General features: G+C 36.2%; 2 protein-coding genes across 10 annotated transcripts in view; one reads left to right on the top strand and one right to left on the bottom strand.

The window, feature by feature from the left end:
* Syt7 (Synaptotagmin 7) overlaps positions 1-27239 on the bottom strand; it is a 260026-nt gene that overhangs the window by 183199 nt on the left and 49588 nt on the right. For 2 of the 9 annotated variants that reach the window (XM_066401742.1, XM_066401743.1), the window contains 2 exons: positions 14663-14895; positions 14002-14019 (listed from right to left, as the gene is read on the bottom strand). In XM_066401742.1, the coding sequence (XP_066257839.1) occupies positions 14002-14019; positions 14663-14892 (248 nt within the window). In that variant the 5' untranslated portion in view covers positions 14893-14895. Of the gene's footprint in view, positions 1-1153; positions 1374-3415; positions 3729-14001; positions 14020-14662; positions 14896-15010; positions 15246-23055; positions 23246-27239 lie in introns of those variants that run through there. The other 7 variants (XM_066401738.1, XM_066401740.1, XM_066401741.1 and 4 more) reach the window with 7 other exon arrangements.
* On the top strand, positions 16160-20989 carry Grip128 (gamma-tubulin complex component 5). Its single transcript, XM_066401727.1, has 12 exons — positions 16160-16337; positions 16386-16778; positions 16853-17094; positions 17144-17330; positions 17385-17595; positions 17650-17950; positions 17999-18162; positions 18222-18573; positions 18675-18891; positions 18946-19240; positions 19292-19587; positions 20816-20989. Exons 1-12 carry the CDS (start codon positions 16266-16268, stop codon positions 20963-20965), a joined length of 2880 nt encoding a protein of 959 aa, XP_066257824.1. The 5' UTR covers positions 16160-16265; the 3' UTR covers positions 20966-20989.

Here is a 27239-nt window from a genome sequence, read left to right as displayed (position 1 = left end):
TTATTATTATTATTTGAAAACCGTTAATCTTCCGAATAAAACCTCGTACTGTTAGAGTTTTCAGTGATTCTGCTTGTAATATAGTTCGTATTGGTTTAGGTTAGTTCAGGTTAGCAAATATGTTTTCGGTTAATTCCGATTGGTTCCGGAAATATTCGAAAAATCCCATGTTTATCCAAATAGTTTTTATTTTTAGTTGAGCTCCTTTGAAAATATTTCTTAAAATAAATTCGCAACCTTAAAATTCCTCCTTGTTGGCGAGGCCTCTAAAATTCACGTACCAGATCTGTTATCTCGGTTCCCTAATCTATTATTTTGTCCGGGAAAAAGAGGCCTCGAGAGATTGTTTCCAGGTCTAACGACCGGAAAAGATCTTGTTTTATAATAGGACTTCGTCGAGTTGTCGTGCATGAGAAATATTCGTCGTTCAAAATGAAGAATTACGATCCTGTATGTATATCTATAGGTAGTGCTTGAGACTGATTGGTTCTGTATTCAGTGTGGGATGTTTGATGTGATGGAATGAGTACGCCACTGTTTTTGGTATGAATTTAGAAAAAATGAATGTAAAACACTGCGAAAATCTAGTGGGGTACGCCCAATATTTCCAACAGAAGGGTTTTTTGAAAATGTCATTAAATGTTCTTAGCAATTTCCATCATGGATACCAGTCTAAGATATGATTACGTCCCTGTTTTTTTTTTATCAGAGTATCAAAAGTGCAATCTAAAACACTAAAAAACCCCAGTGGGGCACGTCCAATGTTTCCTAAGGTGGCAGTTTTTTAAAATTATTTACAGCATTTTCTTCATGGTTTCAGCCTTCGTCACTATTTTAAGGGAAGGGTACGCGGACGCCCCTGTTTTTTTGGTTGAATTAACGTATCACCTACTACACGATAGAAGAACGCCGCTAATTTTTTGTAGAATTAACCTATCAGGCATTAAAATGTAAAACCCTGAAAAAAATGATTTTAATGATTCATATGTGCCCGCTAAAGACCGGAAAAATTATATTCGAGCTTAAGTACCATTTGAATGTGGAAATATGCAAAAACTATCAATTTTTTTGCCCGTGAATTTGGAAAAATAAAAAAATCTAGTTTTACGCCTAAATCAATAATTTTAAAATTTCTTAAAATTTTAGTACTTACAGAGATTGTGAAAGGAACCTCGACAAAGTCTTGTTGTTCTTCAGTCCATCGAAGAAATCCATTGGAGAAAGTGTAGCCATGTTCGACATTTTCGACTAATGAAAACGGCACATATAACAAAGTCCACCAGAAGTCACTTGATATTTAACTAATTTAACTTCATAAACCGTTAAAACTTTTGATTATGCTACACCTTGTTTTTAATTACGTATTCTATAACCTGTAATGATGATGGATATTCTGTACAGGTAAATGCAATCAGGGCGGCATGTGAAAAGCCCAAAACTCGAGGAGTTCAGTAGGAGTTGTTAATTACTGTATGGAAACAAGAACATAACAGGTAAGTTTATAGGAGACTATTGTGGCCTTAGGGGAACAAAAGAGTATTGCACCAGCGGTATCTTTCGAATTAAACACGGACTGCGATAAGAATATTATTTCGGTATTTGCAATTTCAGATAAAAAGTTATTTGGAGCCGCAGCCTTCCTACTTCAAAGGCCTGGGAAAAATTGTAAAAACAGATCCACCTGGGATGATCTCTTTTTACAACTTGTGTTGAACGTGGTAAATTACTTCTTATCTTCTTTAATGGTACATTTAACAAACTTTTCCGATTTTACGGTCAGAAGCCGTTGCGGACAAAGACACGCGGTCTTAAATCGATTCTCTCAAACCGTAATTAATCACGTTTTTAAATTCATAATCGGTGATGGTTTAAGAAAATATTTGGATGAATCGTCATATTTTCACGATTTTTTTCGACAAAATAGAACATTTCAAAGCCTATTGTTCTGCCTCCTTCGGCTGAAAAGTTTTTTCAAGTGTTCAAAAATTCAAATTCATTTCAGAAATTGTGTAAAAATATTTTTAAAAATTTGCGTAATAAAGGGACGAAAAGACCTGAAAGAGAACTGAAAAATTATTTAGTAGATGCCGAGGCGAAAAGCATTCTACTTCAGAACCTTAACCGTTCAGGTTAGATTAGGTTAGTTCAGGTTAGGTCAGGTCCCCTTTTTACCTTCATAAAACATACGGACATAACACGTGCGGCACAGGGGATGCTCGATGAGAAAGAGGTGACAGAAGAAAGCATTGTTCGGAAGTCGTGCTAACAGATGAAGAGTCATGGAAAGTGGCCACAAGAAAACTGTAGCAAATAATGAAGTTAAAGGAGCGGGAAAGAGAAAGAGGGAAAAGGCAGTTCGTCAATCGGAACTGAAACCGGAACTCAACTCGAAGTTCGAAAAAGCAAGGAAATTTCCACCTAACTATTGACTAATTACAAGTGTTACATAATGAACCCTCCTAATGTCATGTAATATTACTACAGCTAGCAGTTGATTCGCGCATGCGCGTCAAGATATATACAATCACATCTGTTGCTCGAGGATTTCAGGCTGCAAGCAAAACGAACGTGATCTGTGGAGATTCACCGAATTAGAATTTCGGTAAGTTTATGAAGAAATGGCAGGAGGTCGAGGAAGAAATATAGTGCACAGCTCAAAAGTTAGTTCCCTCGCGGGAATTACTGATCTCGCCTGCGGCTCGTGTGCAGACTTTCCTCTCGCTTGTAACATGCTCCTTACTATTGTCATAACGTAATGTGATATTTGCCATATTCAAGAAATACGTTTACAATTTTTTCCGAATTTTTTTTCATTTAATGCTTTATCGCAAGCTTTAAGTCGAATTAGTTTTGTATTTTTTCCAAGTTAATTTTTTTTGCTTTCCAGAGATTTTAGGATGCATTCGTAAGCAAGTTTTCCTAAATTAAAAAAAAATGTTCGGCCCTTTTCCTGGATATTTCATCATTATTATGTGTCAAATATTCTGATGAACCTGAACTAAAGTGAATTAACCTGAATGGCTTCGTTACCTCGGACCGTTTTTTTTTCAATTTGAAACAGAGAAGAGTTTTGCCAATTTTTTTGGATTTTCACGTCTTTTAAAATTTATTTTATTTATTTAATGCGAACAGAATTAATTTAATGCCATTCGCACACACACATCCTTATTCCCACGCATTTCCTCAACTTCTTCACTTCCTCCATTGAATTCACTTAATAATTAAACATAATGCACTTTGAAATATTTATTAGCACTAAAAAGCGGAAACTCCCTCAAACAGCATTTTAATTTACTTTTAATTATGTTTCCAAGTGAAAATTGGGCGCTTCACTGCTAATTACTACAAACGCCCATTAGAATCATCTCAAGCTCCGAACAAAATACGCAATTAAAACTTCGATGAGAGCACTTACAACAACAAACTCCTACTTTTAGAATATGATTATTTTCAATTTTTTAGCACCGTTTAGTATCAGCTGTCGAAACTTTAATTACAAACAGAACATGACGAAGAAGTGAAATCACTACAGAGCGAGGACCATTAATTTGCACTACACAGATTCAAAATTTGGACAGAAAATTCAGGGATAGTTTGCTGATGACGCGCGAAAGTGAGGAAATTATAAGACAGAAAAGACGCGATAGAGGAAAGTTCGGAAAGTTCGAAAAAGGGTTCGGGTTAGAGATTTGCAGGACCGCCGCTCGAATCCTTGCTCAGGACGTGCATCGTAGAGCAGAACTGAATCGGAGCCTGAAAATGGACCATGCGTTCCGGAGAAGGGAGAAGGGGGCTTTTTGCCGACAACAGAGGCGTACGTTTTGCGTTTTAGTCAGGGTAATCATGAATGGAAATCCGTGCTCACGCCCCTTCTGATTAATTCCTTCTCAACCAGCTTGGATTGTTGCATTAAACTTCCATTGAGACACTTTCATATGAGAAAACCCACATTCCAGGATTTTTTTTAAGCAAGCAGAAAAAGGCAACGCCCTTGTTTTTAAACGAATAATGGTAAACGTTATGGTCATTCTGGCGGACAGTATTGCCAGATGCACTAGGACGCATTGTCTACTTCCTATTGACTTTATAGCGTTTTCCAGATTATTTCAATAAGTAAAGTCATAAGAATCTCTAGTTGTCAATTAAGATCAACTAGTCTATAAATCAGAGGAATGACAACGCAGCGCTTACCATTTGTTTTTAAACATAAGTGTCAACTACGTCACTACGTTGCCGCATGATATGGAAAGTCCGAGGTTTGGGTTTTTCCTAAAGGTCATTTCTCTTGAAGCATTTATCTTAAAGAACCTCATCTAAGAATTTTGGCTATCCAATCACTATCTTTTTTAGTATTCTTTTTTTCTCATTAAAAAATTCCATTTTAGGATTTTTTTATTTTTCCTTTCGAAAGTGAGCAGATGTTCAAACTTCGCTAACACGTTATTTGCCATTTTTGCAAGTTCCATGATTGATTCTTTTTTAACTTTACTCACTTTTTCAGGTCAGTATTAAGTTAAAAAAGCTACAATCGAAATATACATAACTCATGGAAATGGCAACCCAGCGTTTAGCATTTGTTTTAAGTATGAGTGTGATTGGACGTTAGCAGGTGAACAGTGTTGCTACGCTATTTTCAAAGACTGAGATTTTGATTTTTTTCCTTGAGGGAAGGGAGGAAGGCAGAAATTATGAAGAATCTAAAAAACGAAAACAGATTTTGCTGCATAAGTGAAATAAAAAGTGTCACTTTCTCTCTCAATTTCAGTCATTTCTCCGCTCTTGAAAAGACCCATTTCACACTCAGAAACAATTTAGTTTTTTTATAATTTTTGAATAAAATTTCATAAAATTCAGCTTTTATTAGTCTGTTTTTGATTACCATTTAATTATTATTGAAAATCTTAATGTTAGACCAAAAAAATATATATCTGCTTCTCATCGATACTTGCCCCGTAAAAACTAACCTTTGCAGTATCCTTCGACTTTAGAAAAACTCTTTGGGGAGAAATCCGCCATTCAGATTTCGGGGGAAAATTTGGCCATTCAGCAAGACTTGGATCAATTCAATGTAGAAACTTTTATGTTTTTTGCTCTAAGATTTGAAGGAATATAAATACATGAAGAGAAAAACGGGAACGATGTTTATTCGGTTCAACGGAAGGACGAAACGTGATTTGAGGGTAGAGATACCAAATATGTGCTCCAGCCAGAAGGACCAGTTTTATATGGTACGGCTCGAGGACCAAATCTTTGATCGTTCCCGGTGATGGAGATGTGGAGCTTCCACAAAGTGGCAGCCAAGGATGATTCTGGAATCTTACGTTCGGACCATACTGAGTTTGCAATCTCTGAAGACTATTTCGTGTAAAGTAATCAACAACCTTCACTAGTTATTAAAGTTTAATGTTACCGAGAAATTCTTGATACAACTAGTACGAGAAATTTGACGATCGAAAAAACACGAGGAAAACTACTTTCGTGAAGAATCACCATGTGAGCTAGCTGTTGTGTGTAGCTAACCTCTACTACACGAACTTGCAACTTTTTTGTCACACCACAATAGAAAAAGGGAATTCGAAGAGACAGATGCTATAATCGCTCTTGCCCTTTACTACCGGAAAAGAAGCAAAACCACTATTGGGTGCATCCAGTTGTGAGCAGCAGATGGCTGAAAGGACAGTTTCACACATTTCATCAGTTAAAAGAATATCCTCGAAAATTCTTTCATTTTTATCGTATGAGTGCAAATAGTTTTAATAACTGCTTAGACTAGCGAGGCCTCATATAACTTACCAAAACGCTATATGGAAGAAGGCTGCATCAGCAGAGGAACGTTTACCCCTTTAATTTTTTATTGTTAAATGCAAGTCTGTTTTCCACCACTAGTGTGAATTGTTCACTGCCGATAACATCCAAAACTAAATTCGACTGTTCCGACATTATTATTATCCTATAGTTGAAATTCAAATCTAAACTCACTTTGGCTGCCAACGCACCAAAAAATGTTGAAACTGCGATTAAACAACATTAAACGTGTGCAGGTCTATGGGACAATAGTATGAATGTTTCATTTTAACTTGCGACAATCGAGTCACACAAAAAATAGAGCAAGTTGCAACTTTTTAATCGCTGCGATCGTTAATTCGCTGCGATGGCTAATTCGCTGCGATTATTTATTCGCTGCGATTGTTTATTCGCTGCCATTGTTTGTTCGCTGCAATTGTTTGTTCGTTGCCATTGTTTATTCGCTGTGATTGTTTGTTCGCTGCCATTGTTTATTCGCTGTGATTGTTTGTTCGTTGCCATTGTTTATTCGCTGTGATTGTTTGTTCGTTGCCATTGTTTATTCGCTGTGATTGTTTGTTCGTTGCCATTGTTTATTCGCTGTGATTGTTTGTTCGTTGCCATTGTTTATTCGCTGTGATTGTTTGTTCGCTGCCATTGTTTATTAGCTGTGATTTAAAATTCACTGCGATTTTTTATTCGCCGCAATTTCTTTTTTTTTCATTGTTGCAATTTTTTAATCGCAAGTGCGCGCATTTACGTTTAAGAATGTGTTTTTCGTTTTTGCCACTGAACGACCGCACGATAGAAAATCACAAGTGCTCGCTAAGCCCAAGATCGGATTTCGACTCCTTACCTTGAGAAATCCGTTTGAATTTAAACGTAAATCAACTTAAACAAAAACATAATTAATAATTTTTTGAGGCTAGCTGAGTTTAAAATAAAGGTGCATAATATCAGTGTAGACTGAACTAAAAATAAATAAAAATTAATTTTTAAAACGATTGGCGCTACTTACGTTCTCTTAAAGGATATTCGATTATAAAACTAAACCTAGGCCTACGTATAAATAGATTAATTAAACAAAAAAAAATCATCTATTGATTTGTCGACTATACAAGTCCTAACAATGTTATAGGAACACCCCTGCGTGCCATTATGGGCGTTTCATTTCCCGCAAACAACCGTAAAGAAACCTTTAAAAGTATTTTTTTTTAATTTTAAATGTTTTAACACCCTCGCGGGGATTACAGCCCAGAAAAGCCCAAAAGGAGGTTCGAGTAGATTATCTTAATAAACAAGAAATGTATATTAATCTCCTTAATCTTCACCCTGAACACCCTCATTAATCACCCCATTAATAACCCCTAATCTTAATAACCTCAATTTTGGCAAGGTCGAGTTCGGAGCGGCCCATCTGTCCCCCCATATATTCCCCAATGAAGCCGGTCAAAGTCAACTGAGCACTTAATTGAACGAACTTTAAATACACGGAATGTTCCATGTGAACCGTTTTAATTTGCGCCCGATGGGAATTGAGTATAAATGACCGCTATGAAGGATCCAGATAATGACGTACATTTTTGATCTTCTGGAAGCAGGTTGATGGATGCAAATTAAAATACATTCGGAACTACAACGAGAGCAAAAGGGGCGGCATTGTGTTACGTTGCTGAATGCGATGGTAATTACTTGGATGGATTTTGTGCACTTAGGGACTGAAATGGGAGAAATGGGAGAGCGCGCAGAAAAAGCAACTTACTAACTTTCTCCTTTTGCACAATTTGGGACAATTCGCCTCCAGCTGATAAAGAGACAAATTATTCATAAAAAGGATAAAAACCAAAATTTCAATATTAACTTTCCCATTTATCGGATGTTCTAATGGGAGCGCTCTTGGTAAAGAGTTAGCCGATTTTCCAAAGCACCGTAAATGGACGGCAAAGGAAATTTTCAGGGGAAAGTCCCACTCGATTTTCTTTATTTACTTTAATGTACCGACTTGTCAGCGACAGCTTTTAAATTAACTTTCTCCTCGCTTATCTCCAATTTGCAGCGAAATTTTAAATTAAAAATAATTGTTTCATTCTTTATCTGCTAGAAAAGAGCAAATTGCAGCAAAATATTAATGTAAATTCGATTTAGGCTTAGGGAGAGATGAAATTAAAGTGTCTGCTCCCAGTCGCTAATCTAGGGCCTACACATTACATAGTCCCCTCTAAGTCAATAGGAATTGATCGGTTTCGCCATTATTTGGTTTCGAACGGAAATCCGAAATTAGTTAAAAAAACAGACAAAGATCTAAATCAACCGAGAAAATTGGTACTGGTCAGTATGCTGAAAGGCGGAAAAATACTTGGAAGGATCTAGATCTCAAATAGTGAAGGTCAAATCCGCACCTCTACGTAATGACTGCTGGGTGCATCCTCCCCTCAGTCCGGGTAAACAGCCCCGGACGAGGGAGAGAGAGGTAGCAGATTCAATGGGTAAAACTGGAGAGTACCTGGATGCAGGCGTGCCGAAGGAACTACCTATTTTATCATCCAAAACAAGCCCTTGGAAAAACACGACAGAAAAGGCCGTAGAAGGTCAAGGCAAAAGACGAAGGAACCAAACCCCCAAGGACTTCTATACACGTATGAATGCGACAACGCGAAGAGAAACATCTCAAGAGAAAACGCGAACGTGCAGAAACAATTTTCATTGCCGGTGAAAAAAGGAAAAAACTCTGTCGAATGAACATGTTCATCAGAATTGATAACAACACGATACGGGACCAGAAGGACATAAACAACGCGAGCGGAAGAAGGAAGAGTGGCGTTGCCTCGCAACTTTAAAGGGCACAAATTGGGCATGGCGAGATGCAAAGCTATCGCGAAAGCCCTCTCGATTACACAAAGGGCAAAAAGAAGTATAAGAGGACCGAAATGATCCAAAGACATAGTAAATGTTCTAAAAACATAACAGATGAGGAGAGCGCGGAATCGACTAGCAGAAGACAAGTGGAGAAGTTAGTAGCTACTCGTAGTTCTCTCTGACCTCGACGATGTATTCGTCAGGGACAGTTCTGGAGTCGGAAAAAGTTCTTTCATTCCGAGGTTTTTACCAGCTAGGCACTTCGGGAAATTCTACACTACCCGGCCGAGCGCCTTTTGAACCTTTTTCTTGTGACCAAAACAAGATCTCAAATACTGCTTGATTCGTGTCTCAAACCCCAATCGAGGCCTTTAATAAACTCAAATTGACGCACCAGAAACAGTTAAAATGCATTTTGGTTGAGACTGAACTTAAAATTAAAACGAGAAAGGATGCTGGAAGCATGAAAATTGTCATCTTCATAGTTTAAGGCGCCACAGAAAATTCTTTTTTGAGGCTTGATACGCATCTTGATTGAGCTCGCATTAGGGCAGAAAGAAACTGAGAGATTTAGGTTTCGATAATTAAAATTTAATCCTGAAAACGTGTAAAATGGTTGAAAAGGACCTGAAAAAGTACCAAAAACAACTGAAAAATTTGAAAATTTTCTAAAAGCTTAAAAAATGTATCAAACATTTTAAAACCACATGCTACAGGTATGCTTTTTAAAGCTTCAAGCTCATAATAATTAAATTTTACTAAATCCAAGGAAAGCCATTACACAATTGTCTTTTAAAACCTGAAAATAAAGACATGGCTTAAATTCGAAATTCTTCTAAACTTTCCCATGTGCCATTTCCAACCCGCAATTTCCCTATTTGCGAAAGGAATAACAAACTTTTCCCTTCAGTACAGGGGAGATAAGCTCTGCAACATCTGAGATAAAAATGTATCATCTTCGATCCACTAGGAAATTAAGGCCTTTTGCAAAGGAATTTAAGAAATGTGTCCTTTGAATTTCCCCCTCGTGCTCTCGGAAAGCTTTAAGTTTCCATCCCCCATGCATACACGGGTTTCATTGTAACTGGGTTAAACTGAGTTTTCTTCGGATGGAAGGGCACACAGTAAAGGGATAACTATAATTACCTCCTCATTTATCAACTAATTGGGTTAAGCTGCTAGTCGGATCTTGGTAAATTGGTGAATGCGCATATGAGAATTGTTGTGCTACTCGCCTATAATAAATCCACTTGGCAACTTCAGGGTAAAAGGTGCACGGTAAAGCTTGATAGAGAAGAATTCGATCTGCATCTTTGTAACGAACTCAGGGAGTTAGACAAAAATCTTGTTAAAACTGAAAATGACAGATATGAATTTTTATTATGCTTTCACACTTCAGGCAATTTCAGAGACTGCTCAATATAAGGCTCGAAAGACAATTCCAAGGAATGAAATTTTGCTCATTTAGTTAAAAGGTGATAGAGCTTTCATCGTTTCGCAGTGAACAGAAGAATTAGCTATTTGGTAAGAGATCAGGCAGCAGCCTCATAAACTGCCGAATGGAAAATTCCCCAAGGAAAATGTGTGAGAATGGTAAATATTCCTTGTTTGCCGAACTGTTGAGCAAACTGGAACAAATGAATATTTCCACTGAGACGTTACAAAATACGCTCCAGTTGTCACGTGTTTGCGAAAACGTAAAAGTAGAAACCTCCATTTTATGTGTAGCAATGACGATATTTTTGTGCCTCCAATACTCCTACGGGCCTTTTAGTTAGGTCGCAACATACGACATTATCCTTTGGGGTACCCCATTTAGTATAAGGCGATTTTAGACCTACGTAAACAATCCAATTCACCATATGATCCCGACTTTGATTAATGCAAATACATGCCAAGGAAATTGGTTTTCAATAATGGGAACGAATGGTTTAAGAGGCCTAAACAAATCAATTTTGATCATATTTATGAACGTTCCAGGCCAAATTTCAGCTGTTCCTGTTACATCAGCCTTGTATTCATATTTGCGCCTCAACCCGTTTTCAAGATACGCAGACGACAGTCAATAAGTCAAAATTACTGAAGCAGCAGCACCGCGAAAACATTTGTCTGTTACTTGAGGGTTTTTCAGCTCTTAAAATGAGTAAAACATTTTTGTAAATAAGCAGTTGCTGTGTTTAAAGTATATGCAAAAAGCGTCATCAATAAAACAAACTTTTACCAAGAGTTGGCACGCATCTGGTTATTATTCATTTCGCATGGAAATAAAAGAAATAAAATCCCCACCCTTAAACCTCGCCCAAAAATCCGGATGAGTTATTAGTTCCCACCCGGAACCTTCACGAATGATTAATGAACAGGGATCTGTATATCATACCGTCTCAAATTATGCATATTTCCTTTCTATCCTGGAGAGTTTAACAATAGTATTAGGGAAGTTGGAATGTAAATTGTTATAGTAAATTGGATAGGATTGCTTCAGCTGAGAGCTTAAATTAGCCTATAAATTGTTTTGTAAAAAGGCCTTTTAATGAATGTTTGATCCGTGATAGGTTCAACGTAATATGAGATAAATGGGAACATAGAAAATGCATTATTATTAATTAATTACCGATTAATTTAAATCAATCGCTCCACGGCTCCAATATTGACAAAAAAAATTCATACCGCCTCCCCTTAAAAAATTTTGGGTAAACTTCCGAAATTTTTGCTTTCAAATCTTCCACCTAATTTCTCGCCTCCGTAACACCAACACAGAACAAATTCATTTTTATGAAGCTTTAAAGTGCATCTTTAGCCTTCAAGCTACCAAATGATTTTATCATGTGGAAGTATTCCAAAAATTCCCGCATACAAACATTCACCAATTTGCCAAGAACCAAATAAGACTTAACATAATTAATTAATAAATAACGCGGTAATTACACTTATCCCTAGTTGCTGTGTGCCTTTCAATGCGAGGAAAACTTAGTTTATTCCAATTGCGCTGAAACTCGTACATACATGGGGGATAGAAAGTTAAGGATGTTCGAGGGCGAGTGGGAGAGGTTCAAAGGACACATTCCTTGGCAAAAGTTTTTAATTTCCTAGTGGGTTAAATATGATACATTTTTATCTCAGATGTCGCAGAGTTTATCTGTCCTGTTTTGAAGCGAAAAGTTTCTTATTTCCTTCGCAAATAAGGAAATTGTGGGTTAGAATTGGCACGTGGAAAAGTTCAAGAGGGTTTCGAATTGAAGCCATATTTCCACTTAACACGGTGGTATAATGGCTCTATCCGCCTCCCCTCAAAAAGGTTTTTGTGAAGTTTTCATAAAGTTTCTAAAATTTTGAGCTTTTTTTTAGTTCTCGTCAACCATTACGAATCCTATTCGACTCAAAACACTTCATTTGAGATTTTGGGAACTTGGGAATACTTCCCAAGGCACCTTCAATTTAAAACACCTCGAGACAATTAAAGAGATTTTATAATCCGACTGGCCCATTAAAAATCAAGCGCAAAAATTAATTTCCTTATTAATTCCTAACGGTAATGAATTTCTGAACCATGGAAAAATCCAAAAAAATACGTATACCTTCGGCTTTACCCCAAGTTTTGCAACAGGAGTGAGCTTTAAATAGCTGAAATTGAAAAATTACGATTAATTTTCGATCCAGTTTAGCTAACATCCAGAAGGCCTCAGCCGCTTAAGGACCGATTCGCTTTCAATTTAAGGAAGCTTAAAGACATTCCAATAATAATTAGATAGATGTTACGTGGAGCAGAAATAGTAGGCAAAATTGGTTCCTGGAAAATTTCTCCAATCAAAAACCCTCTGATTAGGTAATATCCGCCACAAAGAGGAGCTTTTCTACCGCGTATGTGGTAAAATTAGCATGTAAGGGACTATGAAAATTTGAGCTTTTAGACGGCTACACTGCATCAGAAAACATCTTAATTCAAGTGGGGTGAAATTTTGCTTTTAGAATTTTTAGTATGTTAATAAAATACACGATTATTAAATGTTTGAAATTGCAAATGGTAGTAACCTCTGGAAATAGTTCCAACTTTTCTGGCGTTTCTGGATTTCTGGAAATTCCTGAAAATGTATTTAAATGTAACGCACCCTTGGGATGAAATCTACATACACCCTTTCCGCAACTTCTTTGTGTTGAAATTGGCCACATATCATAGGTATTACGGTCAAGGGAATTCCACATTAATTTCACTCGATGATCCAGATCCAGTTATCCTAAAGTCGTTAACGGATAGGTCTCCCCAAAGGGCGTAGAAGCGCTTATATTAAATTAACAACAGAAATCGAGCATCCTGGCTGGCTAATTTCAACATTGCCCTCAGACAATAAGGGCTTGAAATAATTTACAAAATGCGTTTTTGAGCCAGCATTTACAGTATTCTCAGGAATTCGTCGCATGTAAGCCACAGTATGCCTGAACATGGCTTTTATTAAATGTTAGGATTTTGGGATAGGAATTTACAACATTTGGGCGCATCGATTGCCTCGGGCAGACACGAAAAATGAAGCCTTCCAACCTCTCTGGGGGTTAAATCTGTGGGTGGAGTGAGCAACTTTGGATGAAGTGCCCTTCAGGGTGCTTGTTGAAAACGGTTCAAAGGAAAGGGGGATGTACCGTGCACCGAAAAGAATTAATCAAATTTCTTCTCAAAATTCTCAATGGCGGTATTTCGTTATTCTATCGAAAATTCTCCATTTCGCCCAAAACCGCAGATAACTTGTTCAGTTTAAAGTTATGGCGATATTTCAGAAATTCGCTTAAAACGTATTATGATTTATGAAACCTGAAGCTGGTTGCGAGCGACATGGATGTCGCGTGTCGCTCCATTTATTTCCATAAAATCCAGGCAGTTATGCGAAATTTCGTTTATAAATTAATTTTACAATTCTAATTAATGACCGAATTTATTGGATTAGCATGGTGTTCGTTAATTTGAATTTCAAACTTTGCGCCCTGCAGATAGCCGTTTGCATGTTTGATCTGGTTGGTGTATGATAAAACTAAATGGTTCGAAAGCCACAGAATCGGGTTTCAAGTACAATTTTTCAGACAGGGCTTCATCAAACGCAAAAGCGGAAATGGAAATGCGGAAAATGCAATAAAGCGACCCTGATGCAGTCATTGTGCTGATGAAATTTTCTTTTGTCTGTTACTTCGAATAGGAAGTTAGTGGCGTTTTTATTTACAAGGAACGTGAATAAAAACGCCACATTTTAATATCCATTTCATTTTATACACAGATTCCATTACACTAAAACAGTTAAAACATCAAAAATAAAAGACACTTAAAACACACATGACGACCACAAAAGTACAAATCTATACACCGACATTATGAGTTACCTGATTGTGTTAGCGATGCTGCAAAGTTAGAAAGAAAGGTATTAGTTATTGCGGTGGAGGTGAAATATGCTGAAAAGAGAAATGTAGGACAGGTGCGAAGTTGTCTCGAAAAAAGAAAAAGCAAACTGTAGATTGTAGAGCGCATCTAAAAGTCAAATTTTTGTTGCAAGTTACTGTCGTCAGGCTTGGGGATAGATAAGGCGCTAAAATACCCATTTAGCAAGTCGATCTGTTAAACAGCGATAGTTTAATACCTGCCCAAGGCAGAAATATAGCGATATAACCCCGCAATTTAAACCGAAATATCGGTTATCGCTTGCCAGAATTTCGAGGTGAATACATTTTCGGTTTGAAGCGACAAACTGGGGAGAACCGATAGTCATGTCATATCAAAATTGAGACGCTCTCACATTCTTCCTTCCCATAGAGGTTCATCGCAGATTTACAAAAGAAAAACTAATATATGACTATTTTTGTAACGATTTTTGGATTTTCAATTAAGCCTTACTTTTTTCTGCACAAGCCATCGATAGATGTCGCCATGAACCTCAAACACGCCTACCGCCCTCCCTATCAAAAGCTCTAAGCTGGTATTGATTTTCCACTAGCGCCGCCTTGTGGCAAACTCCCCAATTTCGTCCAAATTCAATTGCGTACTTACCCCAGAGTTTTCGTCGATATCAAAGGTGTCTTTAAGCTAAGAAATCCATTGAGTCTAGATTTCTTGTCCTCAGCTGCGATACGACCTCCTTCCGCCTCCTCGTCCTCGTCTTCCCGTTTGCGGCCCCTCTTTTGAAAGAAGTAGCACGCAGCGGCTGCTCCTGCAAGGAGGATGAGGGCAGCTATTGAGGAGAAGACAGCTGTGAGGACTACGTCCCGTTTCTCCATCATTAACTGAAAAAAAAGGGAGTCAAATATTCCTGAAAGAATTAGAAAATTTTGTTTCTTCAATTAACTCTCTTATTTTCTCCCAAATTTCGACTAATCTCAAGAAATTTTCATCGCATACCTGTTTTAACTTTTGTATACAGTACATTTTATGTTACTTTATTATTAAAACTATAACGCATCACTCAAAGTTCAAATCATATATTACACTGTTTACTGAAGAGGAAAAGTCGTATCTACCTTTACATACCTAGCTCTCCTTACATAGCTATAGATATGCGCAATCAGACCTCATTTACATTTGAATGGCACATTTGGCAAGTCAACCAAATTGTAGTATAAGAATGCTGAATTTTAATGAATATTAACATAAAGGATAAGGTAAACAGAACAAATCAAAGCAAACATTCAAGGTATGCTTTGATAGCACTCAGCTTATTATATTTCTGTATTACTCGAAGCTTGAAAACATTATAGAATTTCCAATTGTGTGAACAAACGATGTATAAGATCGTAGATCAATTGATATACAAGACTTTTTTTCGTTTAAAATAGGCGGGAATTAATTATTAAAATTCCACCGGCACATGTAATCTCGTAAGTTTACTTTCAATAATAATTAAATACCTACGCACTATGTTAAAGTGAAAATTTAACAATCTCTGCTCGTAGGTATCATCACCATTCCAAAAATTCTACTATTTTATAACCAAGATTAATGTATTAACCCTCGTAGCAATTCGTACGTCATAACTTTCCCCCACTCTTCTTCCACTCATAACGTTTCTCCCAGAAGAAAATCAATAAACTTGGATCGCGCGCAACCCATAATACCACCTTTCGTTGGTTTGGTTGCATAACTCCAGTACATCTATTTCATTTCTAGTGTATCCAACGCATTTAGAAATCTAAAGTCCCGATTTTAAGGCGATTATGTTTGTGTTCTTGTTTATCATGTGGGATTACTCAAGGTAACCGATACGTTATGGTCTATTTGATAAAAATTATTGTGCATATGACAGTTGTTAACGTCATCATTGCCAGACTGTCAACTAAAAGTTGAATTTGAAGAATTATGTGAAAATATTATTCACAAAACTGGATTTAAAAGCATAACTGAAATACCTGAAATTAATTATTTCCTTTATTATGGAAGATATGAATTTTACAATAACTAATAATCCTCTATGTCCCATGATATATTGTTTTTGACCTCAAATACTGATTAAAATTTGCTTTGGCTACGCAAACTGGCAACGTCTCATTGTTATTTAAAAATATACAGTGAATGTTTAAATGCCACTTATTATAGTTTTAGTTAAAATTCAAGTATTTCTTGATTTTGCACATAAAGAAATACAACACTCAGCACGAAAATGTCCAGAGATCTCTCTCCAAACATTGCCAGCCTGCTCAAGGACCTCATCCACGAAATATCAGGCTTTGAAGTAAGTTTAACCTCAAACAACAACCCCAACTATTTCAAACATTTTTAGGAAAATACTCAGCAATTTAAACACATTTTAAAGTATTTCACTGTGAAATTGAAGAAATCAGGCACAACACACTTCGTAGACAAGAGAAATGTTGATGACAATGTTAACAGCATGTGTGAGAAATTCTGCTTCCATGGCTTTTCGAGGCAAGCAACAGCCTTAACCAAAGCCTATGACACGTATATTTCAGCAGCCCAAACTGAGCCTGAGAATATGAACAGGCTCAGTTTGGTAAAGTTCTTGTTGTGCCTCTCAAAGTCGCCAACAAGGCATTTTCTGGATCATCCAGAGGTGCTTGTACCTGCAGGAGCTGAGAGGGAAGAAGTCATTGACTGGAAGGCTTACTTGAATGAAGGCATAGAGCAGTGGAATCCACATTTTGATGAATCAAGTGTAAGTTCAGTTGCAACTAGTACTCAACTAACTGAGTAGTAACACTGACTAAAAGATCATTTTTCTATCCTTAGGATGATGATTCTGTTGAAAGCTTAAGCAATGATTTAGCTTCAGAATTAGCTGTATCTTCAGCTGATTTTTCGAACTTTACCTTACCAATACAGATTAAAAGTAAAGAAGACAGATGCATTTTGAACTTGAGGACTAGTCGAGATGAGTTAATGGCCACTATCCAACATACTTGGTATAAAAAAGAGCATTGCTTTATGAAGCCTGAAAGTCGGTTTAAAGAGGCCAATATTGGAATTTTATGGTATGATTTATTTTGGAAGTTAATTTACATAATTTATTTCAATGCTTAGGGAGGATTTTGTGAATAACCAAGTGCAAGGATTAATACCCCTAAAACCTCCCTCAATAATCACTGAATACATAGTTATAAGGGAAGTGTTATGGCAGCTATGGCGCCCTCATAACTCAAAAGCATTTGAGCTGGTTCATAACACTGTCAGACCAAGACCAGATGTTACGTTGGCCAGTGTGCGCTCAGTAAGTTAAGCAGAAATGAAACATTTTTTGGTACTTAAAAATCCCTTATTTCAGTTTGCCTTTTACTCTTATTTGAATGGGTTCATCCCCTACATAGAACTACTAGAGTTTTTCAGGAAGTTTGAAGATTCAGTTCAAAAAGATTTGTTTGAGGAGAATGATTTAGTGGCTCGCACATACCAAAGTTATTGTAGCTGCATCAGAGCCATTTTAACCCCAGTATATAAGCAAATATGTGATCTGGAAGATCAAGTCAGAAAGCAAGGTAAAACTCAACACTATTTCAAGACAATTTTGTATTAACTGAAAAATATTTTAGAAACTACATACACTCTTATTAATCTTGCTGATGACTTGAAGAATATCCTAATACCAGCTAAAGTCCTAAAGAGAATCCATGATGAAGTAATAGTAGATCCCACACAAAAATCTGCCTGTTTCTGTGCAGCCACCTTCATAAAACGTCTGCATGAATCTCTAAATTTTTCTGCCAATAAGCAAGAACAAGATTTAAAGTTAACTTTGTTTTTGGAGAGCTTATACATCTATTTGAATATCACTGAATCTTGGCTGATGAAGAACGACTTGACTGATTTTAGTGGGGAATTTGTGATTAAAAAGTGAGGATTGTTTTTAGTGAGGTTTAGATTCAGCTTGGAAATTTCCAGACAAGAAGGGGATTATGGGCAATTTATTGTGAATGATGAAGTGGATGAGCAATGCAGAGAAAATTCAGTTTTAAAGATATTTCTGCAACGAGTTTTGGAAATTGGGAGAAATGTTAATTTTTTGAGGTGTTTGGGAAAACACAATGATACAGTCAAATTAAAAAGTAATAGTTAATTCAAAAAATATTTAATAAAATTTTCAGGATTTACGTGCTTATTCCAGACTCAATCTTTCAAGAATTTATTGAAAAAGTCCTTCAAAAAATTGAGGAATTCAACATCTCAGCGGCAGCTCCATATCAGACCAGTACTGAGCCAAACATCAGTACGGATTCAACTGAAATTAAGACAAGCACTATGGATCTTATAAAAGATTTGAATTGGTGTGAAACCAGTGATGAACCCGATTACATATATCCGGTCATTGGGGAGGATATCCCCCGTACGAATCCAGATTTGCAGAAGCTGGATAACATGATAGATATCAGTGATGGATTTTTAATGGCTGCATTTGAGAGTTTTTTCATTAAGAAACCTCAGGAGGAAGCCAAGAGTATCAGCACATTACATGAAAGGTTTTCAATACTTTTTAACTCTAAAAATATTTATTCAAAGACTCGGGTTAACGAGTGAACAACACCAAACATGATTATTTGCTTCAAGTTTTCAATTTCAGGATTTCCAAAACTACAACCCACTTATTTCCTAAAACAAACTTCTTTGAACCAATCTTAATGGAAATTATAGAAAACAGGTTTTCGGGAACTGGACTGTTGGTTAAAAACTTGTTGGTTCAAGATCATTTTTTAGAAAAACTGTTCAATTTCCTGAATCACTTGTATTTATTCTTTGATGACGTTATATCTCCACTCTACCGAAGCATTTTCAATCAGGTTACAATTACGCTTTGTAACCGAGAAGAGCAGCTTTAAAATCCAGTCTTTTAGGCAGAAATCTCAAGCAAATACCGCCCAAATAATGTATGGCTGACATCCAAACTACACGATATTTTCATGGATTTATATCCGGAATTTTATCTTAACTGTTCAGTGCAAGTCATCCATCCTGCTCGTTATTTAAACTCATTGGAGTCCTGTAGCTCTGTACGGCTGGACTTTGAAATATCTTGGCCATTAAACGCTATAATCACCAGAGATCATTTAGAGAATTATAACAGAATATTCCAGTTTTTACTGAAACTTAAATGGGCCTTGTATACGCTCAACCATATGTCTCTGTCAGGTAAATTTAAGAATTTGGCTCTACAGAAATTTTGTCATGGTATTTTTCCAGATATGGGATCAAACTTCGATGATTCAGTTCGCAAAACCGTAAAACCGAACCTTAAAAATAAATCCATTGCCCAACTGATTCGCTTAAAATTCTGTTTGATAAATGCAATGAACAGTCTGCAGCATTTCGTGTTTGGGTTGGTTTTCGCCAAGGCCGTTCTCGATTTCCAGTTGCAGCTGGAAAAAGCGCACGATCTGGATTCCTTAATCGCGCCTCATGATAAATTTATTAAGGCTTTGACCCGGACGATACAGGATTTGCAAGGGCAGATGTTGGGAAAGGATGAAAATAGTAACGTATGTAATTTTGTTGATTTTGGGTATTTTTTTAAAGTACTTAATTTTTTTTATATACAATTTGTTGCACATACAAAGGCAAAAAATACCACAAAACATGTCTTCAGGTGTTCACGAATATCTTGACTTTTATTAGTTTGTATAGATGAAAAGCAATTTTCCATCAGATAATTGCACTACGTCTTATTCTCCGGTCTCTGGACGGGAGTAAAACGCCAAGCAAGACACGTGTGATAGATTTTTCCTTTTACCATCGTATCAAACAAGCTTGGAGAGATATGGGTCGTTTAACAATATTTCACAACTTGTATACATTGTCAGTCGCATAAAATAGAGAAAACCACTCTATTTGTCCGTTATTTCTGTACACAAAAGGAAATAAAATTAGGGTTTGCTTCTAAAGAATAAAAATCCAATAAAAGAAAATATTTCAGTGGAAAATTAGAAACTAAATAGAAAATTTTCGACTAACAACATACCACTATTATTGAACGGACATTCGACTTAGATACGGTTGGAAATTGAGAGTGACGAATTATTTTTTTCCCGTTAATAGCGTAAACGTAGTCAATATTGTAATAAATTACACCTAATTGTAGGCCTGATTGTAGATGTACTCTATACATTTGCCCAAAAGTACATATCCTACGCCGTATTGACTATGTTTTCCTTAGAGAATCTCCGAGTTTTTTTATAGAACAATTAATAGTCATTTAGAGCGTTTTGATCGACGACATACTTACAGGGCGCCTCCGATAAAACACATTTCACCCCATTTAGGAATTGTCTCACGGACTAGACAATTAAATGTACTGCTAAGATTTATATAAAAATATAAGATAAAAAATGGACAAATTACTGTTCCAAAGTAGAAATTCGTGTTCTTTTACAGAATTTAGTACGATAAAGTCGTTTTTAAAAACCCCTATTTGATATGTTAATTAAAATTATATTTTTGATAAATTTTCTGGAATAAAACTTCATTTTTTTATGTAAATTTTGTTCAATTCAACATAAGCCGCCACTCGAGAAAACCGTGTTGTACCTGAATAACCAATCAAGTAGTTCAATTTAGATTCACAAGAGAGATAATAAGGTTCGCATATTTTGGAATTTCTAGTTATAAAGTAGTCGAACTTGATATTCCTCTTACATTCTTTTGATTATGTTTTATTGAATTTTACCCCAAGGAATAAATAATATTTTTGACAAAAATCCCCATTTTCAGGTCTTAAGCTGTATAAAATTGTTGAATCTCATGTGGAATGATCTGAAGCTTGCCAAGCCCGGACTGATTGATTCCTGTTATAAAATGTATGACACATTTCAGCGTGATATTAATCCTGTAATTTTTCCTTTATATAAGTACGATTGTTAGAATTAATAGATTTAGTTTCTTGTCGTTATTTTTATTGTAGTCTTTCCTGCCCCTGTGTTGAAGGTTTCAGATTAACTCCTAGAGGCACAATTTAGTTGGAAATACTTTAAGCCGTCAAATAAGTTCTCGGTATATTTGGAGAGATTTTTTTGTGAGTAGATTATTATACAGAGTGGTATTTCATTACAAATTCTTCCATGCCTTAAGTAGCAAGATTTCATCTGCATCTAACAAGGACGCGTGGGAGAAAATTCAAAACTTGAGCCTGGGTAGGAGGCTTTACTTGGAATTATATCGAATTATATTGACATTCCAGAGAGAACAGGTTTTCTCAAGTGCAATTTTTCACGCTGCACTCAAATTACACAGGCCATTCCGCCAGAACTCCATTCCCTCTCTATTCTCCAATTTAAATATTTACTTGAGAATTTCACATCCCATTTCATTCAGAAAAAGTTTAATTTACCTCATCGGTAATTCACATGGAGCTTTTTGTGCCAGTTAATTCAAGACGTAACTTTCCCTGCTTCTAAATGTTAATCTCGCGTTTGCCCTTCCCATATAATTTCTTTAAGCGCACGAATGACCCATTAACATTGAAGATTGCCCTCCTGCCTGCTGCAACCGTGAAATCCATTGAAACAGCAAATTTCTATCAGGAGTCCTTAACCTCCTTTTCCAACTTCGCAACGAACTAAATTTAATCCTTGAAGGTTGTAAGACAAAAATTGTGGCGTAATTAATTCCCGGAGTTATCAGCAGCTGCTATTGTTCTAGTTTTAACGGTTTTGAATTTGTATGATTTTTATTTAACAGAAGCTGCTTCGCAAGTGGGAGATTTGAAAATAAAAATTACACCTGCAGTAGGGCTTTATGGAAAACGAAAATAGGAAATAAGATTTATGAACAAAACCCCTGGGAAATTCTAATTTTCCATAGGGAAACGAAAGTTTAATTTACGGGCATTTCGCTGGTTTCTGCACCCTTTGTTCGCGATAATGAAAGTTGAAATCAAAAATAAAGCGGACTTAAAAGCCAATTCCCTAGCTCCTTCAATTCTTCAAGTTCACTAAGTCACTTACTATTAATATTTTTATTCTCTCAACACCTGAATATAAATCTAAATTGAGCTTAATACCTCCTCTCATAAATATTTTAATGTTTCAGAGAAAGCTGCGTGGGCGCGATTTCCCAACCAGCGAAAGCTTAAACTGCGAGGAGCTCAAGAACTTAAATCATCTCTGGATCGAATAACCTCGCTCAATCTTCTTGTTTAATCAAAATGGGGTTTACTTAGGTATGAAATATGTTTGTCTTTCTTTTTTTTTTAAGAATTTCGGGGCAGAGATACGCTCGGATGCTTAAAGAATGCCCAAGTAATTTCATTAAATTGTTTGTTTTTCTATAGTTCAAATAATTTAACAAATGTGTTATATTAAGGCGGTAGTAAAAAAACAGTACCGCCACTGGAAAAAATTGATACCATCACATATCTGATTTTTTTTTCGTGTAAGTTATAGTTAGCGTGTGTGTTATGTCATGAGTATTGTTAATATCAACAATTATTTGCCATGAGCTTAAATGCTTAAAAGAGTCTCCGTTTTTCGATCATTATTATCATGAATTTTTTTTTCACAAAGCAGCCAAATCTCAGGTTTATTATTATATCTGGCAAACCGGCATGTGGCGCTTTCCTACCAATCCATGACCTTCATCCACGTTTCTAAAAACAAATGCCGAACGCGACGTTGCCATCTTACCCAGTAGCAATTATTTCCGAATTCTCGACCTTCATCGCTCTAAAATCTAAAGCAAATTGTACTTAAAAATGTCTTCCAGGCTTAGATTTGTTTTTGTTTCCAGCAGTTTTCTCAATATTCAGTCTCTATAGTAAAACTCAACTGGCATTAAATACCATAACCACCACTCATCGAAAGCAATTTTGTTATCATGAATTTTTAAGGGCGCTTGGCAATGGCTTTTTACATTGTCTTGGCAATTTTCCCTCAATGATTAAGGACCATTTCACGACATTTCTCCCCGACTAGGCCTAGATAAAAACAACAATAAAGTAAACCGACAATACTTACGATTTTCTTTGCTTCAATTGCGACATCGTCGGGATTAGAGGGGTCGAAATACGCCCTACCACCCTCAGCGATGTATTGGAGCCCCGGTCCGAGATGTACCATATTTCCACTTGAATAGTCCCTTATATCCAGTCTTTTATTCCTTTCACTTTATGGTTCTTTATTGTGTGCGCAGATTAATGTTTTTTATGCATTAGGTTTTAGCTTCCTAATTTCGTCCGGAAGGGAAAAATTAGTGCTATTAATTCAAACCTGTCTAAACTTGCCAGCCAAACACGTTTTAACACGATTTCTCTATTCTGTTATACCGATCCAAAATTTGATTGTCACCCTCTTCCCAACAAAAATATCCCACAAGGGATCTGAAATAGTCACAATCAGGACCACTCAGTAACCTTTTAACGTACCTAGACTTTGCATTGCTCTAGAGCAATTCACTTTTATTGAGGTAGTGCGAATTGTGTAGGTTTTTAAATTGATTTCCTACCAATGAAAAACACTCGTGGTCAAGTGCGGAGGAAAATTAAGGAAAACTCTTCCTGCTGTTTGTGCATAAGGTAGGGAATTCTATCAGCTGAGATTTATTTTAAAAGATTTTTACTAATGAATTTTCAATAAACTGGAACAAAATGGGACATAAAAATAGGTCTATGTTGACTTGACCTTGCCCTATAACATTAAAAACGTGTGCTATTCACACCCTTTTTCATGAGCGTCTGCTTAACACAATTAGAGGTAATTTCCGGGCTGCGGTGGTTGCCATGTGGAAACTTAGTATGCATGCATGCATGATGGGATTTTTTGGTACCATTTTTCACTAAAAATGAAAGGAATATGCCCATTTTTTTAGTTGTTTCTGTGCTACAAAGTCAGACGACATCACCGATTGAAATATTCGATCGAACATGCTTTCAATGATTCTATTTTTAAGCCTGTCGTGCCACAGAAGTGCTGATGGAACTATAGTAGAAATTCATGTATTGTTTTCCATAAGAAGCTTATAATGCATGATTGTTCAAGAGGTTTCAAACATCTGCAAATCCTACATATTTTCGGATTAGTTCTGCCATTGTTTTCCAGGAATGATAAAATGAAAGGATTTAAATTTGAAAATACACTAAAATTATTTTTCCGTTTTTTGCGATGAGTTTCCTGCAAAAAATGTATGATTATTTGCGTTGCTATGAAGGAAGAAATTGGCAATTTAGAACTTTACATAGCATTTTGATGGTCTTCTGAGTACAGTTGAAATCTTAGATGTAGTCTCTAATCATTGTTTATTTAGAAACCATTAAAATTTTGTCGGAAACCTTTAAAAAATCGAAATTTCCCTTTAAAAGTCTTGGATTGTTGATCTTTTTAACAGCAGTAATAGCAATAAAACAGAAAATGTAGGTTTAAGTTTAATGACAAAGAGATCGTAAAATAAAGCGGAATAATCCATTTCATAACTCGGTTATTTCTAATCAACGAATGTATGTCTGGTGAAGCAATTTAAAGTAGAAATCTGGGACTGAAAGATGACACAGAAATGCTAGGAAAATCCCCTCCGCTATAGGCAGATAACTGGATGAACAAAAATGGAGACAAAACTAGGGAATATTCATATGTAATTATCAACATTTAACCATCAATCAACTCTCAACTGGCAATTGGAATAACACTCGAAAACCTGCTTAATTGGTGAACCTCTCCAGCCCAAATTGGACTGTTCCAATCAACTTTACCATAATCCCTCAAAACATGACTCTCATTTCGTTAAATACGCATCATACTCTACTCAGTTATGCAGTTACACCAAATTTTACCACTTTTTGTTGTTTTAATCACTAATGCGGGCGAAGAGGGCAAGGGGCAACACGTTTCGAAAATAAGCGCGAATCGCCCGAATGTCACCTGTCAAAACAATGGACGAGCGAAATAACTCGATGCTGCCGCGGTCACGCGAAAGTAACTCTGGATCGGCGCTACGTCAAGCCGGGACCCATGGAAAAGCTTTCCAGAATGGGCATGACGACTTGTGGAATGTTGTGAGGGGATGTTTTAATGGGGGTTTTGAGGGGAGCGTTAGTGATTAATTATGTAGCTTAATGTATTGTAAAAATATATAAAAAATTTCTCAAAAACAAACAAATTTTTCCTGATTTGGCTCATGTAATATTTAAATCACGATTTTAACCTTATTTAAAATTTGTCATTTGCGATGCTCGAATGACCTGGAGGGAGGCTAATTATTAGATTACCGAGCTTTCCAAGAAATTCCACGACCCTGGAAAGTGGGTGAAAATTCGAAAATTTTACTTTTATTTGGCCTGGGTCGCAAACCATTTTTGGCAAAAAGACCTAGATGGAAAGGAGTCATATGCATATAGTATGGAATATACCACATTAAAAATTTACAAATATATGTAAGTAGATGTACAAAAATAATAAAATCAGCTCTAAAGAACCAAAAGAAACGTGTGAGGCTGATATTTCGCTGTAGTTTCCGAGAGAATGGAATTACCAAAAATACATTTTCTTTGCGCCAAAAGGGATGGTGGACAGTCTAATGGAAATTACCATTAACAATGCTGTGGTGCAAACAATGATTTCTGTTACAATCCCCCATCAAAGGTCAGAAAAGGAAAAGGTCAAGCCAGTGGAGAAATACGTTTATTACCTCATATGTGCAAGACATTTGTTTTGCCATCAAATAATCGGGAGTTTCTTAAGGAACGTTTATTATAGCCTATGGAAAAAACATTAAACCGTCTTATAAATTATAAAAGAGAAAATATAGCAATTTAAATTAAATAATTGCTAGATTAAATTTAAAAAATATATTAAATTAAATATGAAATCAGCTAATTTTGGATTCGCGCATTATCAGTGTTTTTCGAAAAAAATAATCCTGAAAATGTTTTTTCAATGTTTTCAACATGAAGAAAAATATTCCTTCTCTCTCAAATCGAAGTGAAATTTTGACATGAAAACGTATTAAATTGCATGTAATTTCAAATTAAAAACTTCAAATTTCAGCACAAGGAACAATCCAATCAACATAATTAAAACCAGAAATCTCATTAATACAGCTCTTCATTCAACATTCCATCTCTTACAGATGTAGTCAGTTTCATTCATCTTTCATCCACCCCTCCTTCATCCCTTACACAACAAATTGCGCCCCACATCGTATTGATCTCTTGCTTCCCGAATTTCAGAAAGGTGAAGCTGCCATCTGATAGCTACGGGCTGAAAACAATATTGGACTGGATAAAACATTCGCAGGATCGATAAAGAGTTCTTGGATTCTAAGTCAATAACTGTTACAGCTACCTTCATGAAAATATAGATGGCAGCAACACATGTGATAAAGGAACCTAGCCAACTTGATGCGTCAAATGAGGAAGTTGACTTGAATTAAGTATTGAAATGAGAGGTAAGAAAAGTAGCCGATACTCAAATGTTTTATCTTTGCAGGTTCCCCGAATACCTGCGACTCTTGTGTAATTAGGGCTGTCATAGGTAAGTACAAAATTTTTATAATTGTTTAATATAATGACATCGAGGACGCCCTGTATATTACGTATTTTCCTCACGCACATGATTCTGACTGTTACGGTTGACACGGCGAATTCGGGCATCAGCATCAGTGCGAGAATATGGCCGGATAAACTCCTCACAGAAATGAGGAGGAGCCGCATTACTAAAAATAAGAACATTTTAGGTTTATAGTCTGTTCCAGAAATTGCGATTTTTCACGTTTTACCCTTAAGTTTATTGCTTCCGCTTCCAGGAATATTTTCCCTCCTGTAAAAGCTTTGAGGTTATCTCTGGATTTCTTACGCTGTTCTTATATGCAAAATCCTGCATTAAGCCGTCAATAAAACACATTCATTCCCACTTTTTCCAACCTGCTAAATAGATAAGTTCTTAAATAAGCTCTAATAGACTGAAAGCCTTTATATGTCGAGAGCCATCGATGAACTTAATTTCCGACTGCTGTTTCCTTAGGTGACAGATTGGAATTGAATAAATCTATTTTCCAGAGAATTCCGTTTATTTACCCCAGTTGAGCTCGTGGTGCAGAAACTTCTGGATCTAATTTAATTTCGTATTGCTATCAGACGAATGTTCCTCAATTAAATTAGATTGTTCAAATCGTTGGTGGAAATAAGCTTTTATTGTTTCGACGAATATAT

Source organism: Euwallacea similis, chromosome 23 (genome assembly GCF_039881205.1).
Source record: "Euwallacea similis isolate ESF13 chromosome 23, ESF131.1, whole genome shotgun sequence".
Classification (NCBI taxonomy): Eukaryota; Metazoa; Arthropoda; class Insecta; order Coleoptera; family Curculionidae; genus Euwallacea; species Euwallacea similis.
Note: the sequence above shows the minus strand (reverse complement) of the source record. Positions and strands in the feature narration are given on the sequence as shown.

Bases quoted from the DNA above. Each gene is read 5' to 3' on its own strand.
- Grip128 (XM_066401727.1), top strand. From the start codon at position 16,266: ATGTCCAGAGATCTCTCTCCAAACATTGCCAGCCTGCTCAAGGACCTC. The intron at 17,095-17,143 runs GTATGATTTATT...TTCAATGCTTAG, and splicing joins GCCAATATTGGAATTTTATG to GGAGGATTTTGTGAATAACC. The intron at 18,892-18,945 runs GTTACAATTACG...CCAGTCTTTTAG, and splicing joins ACCGAAGCATTTTCAATCAG to GCAGAAATCTCAAGCAAATA.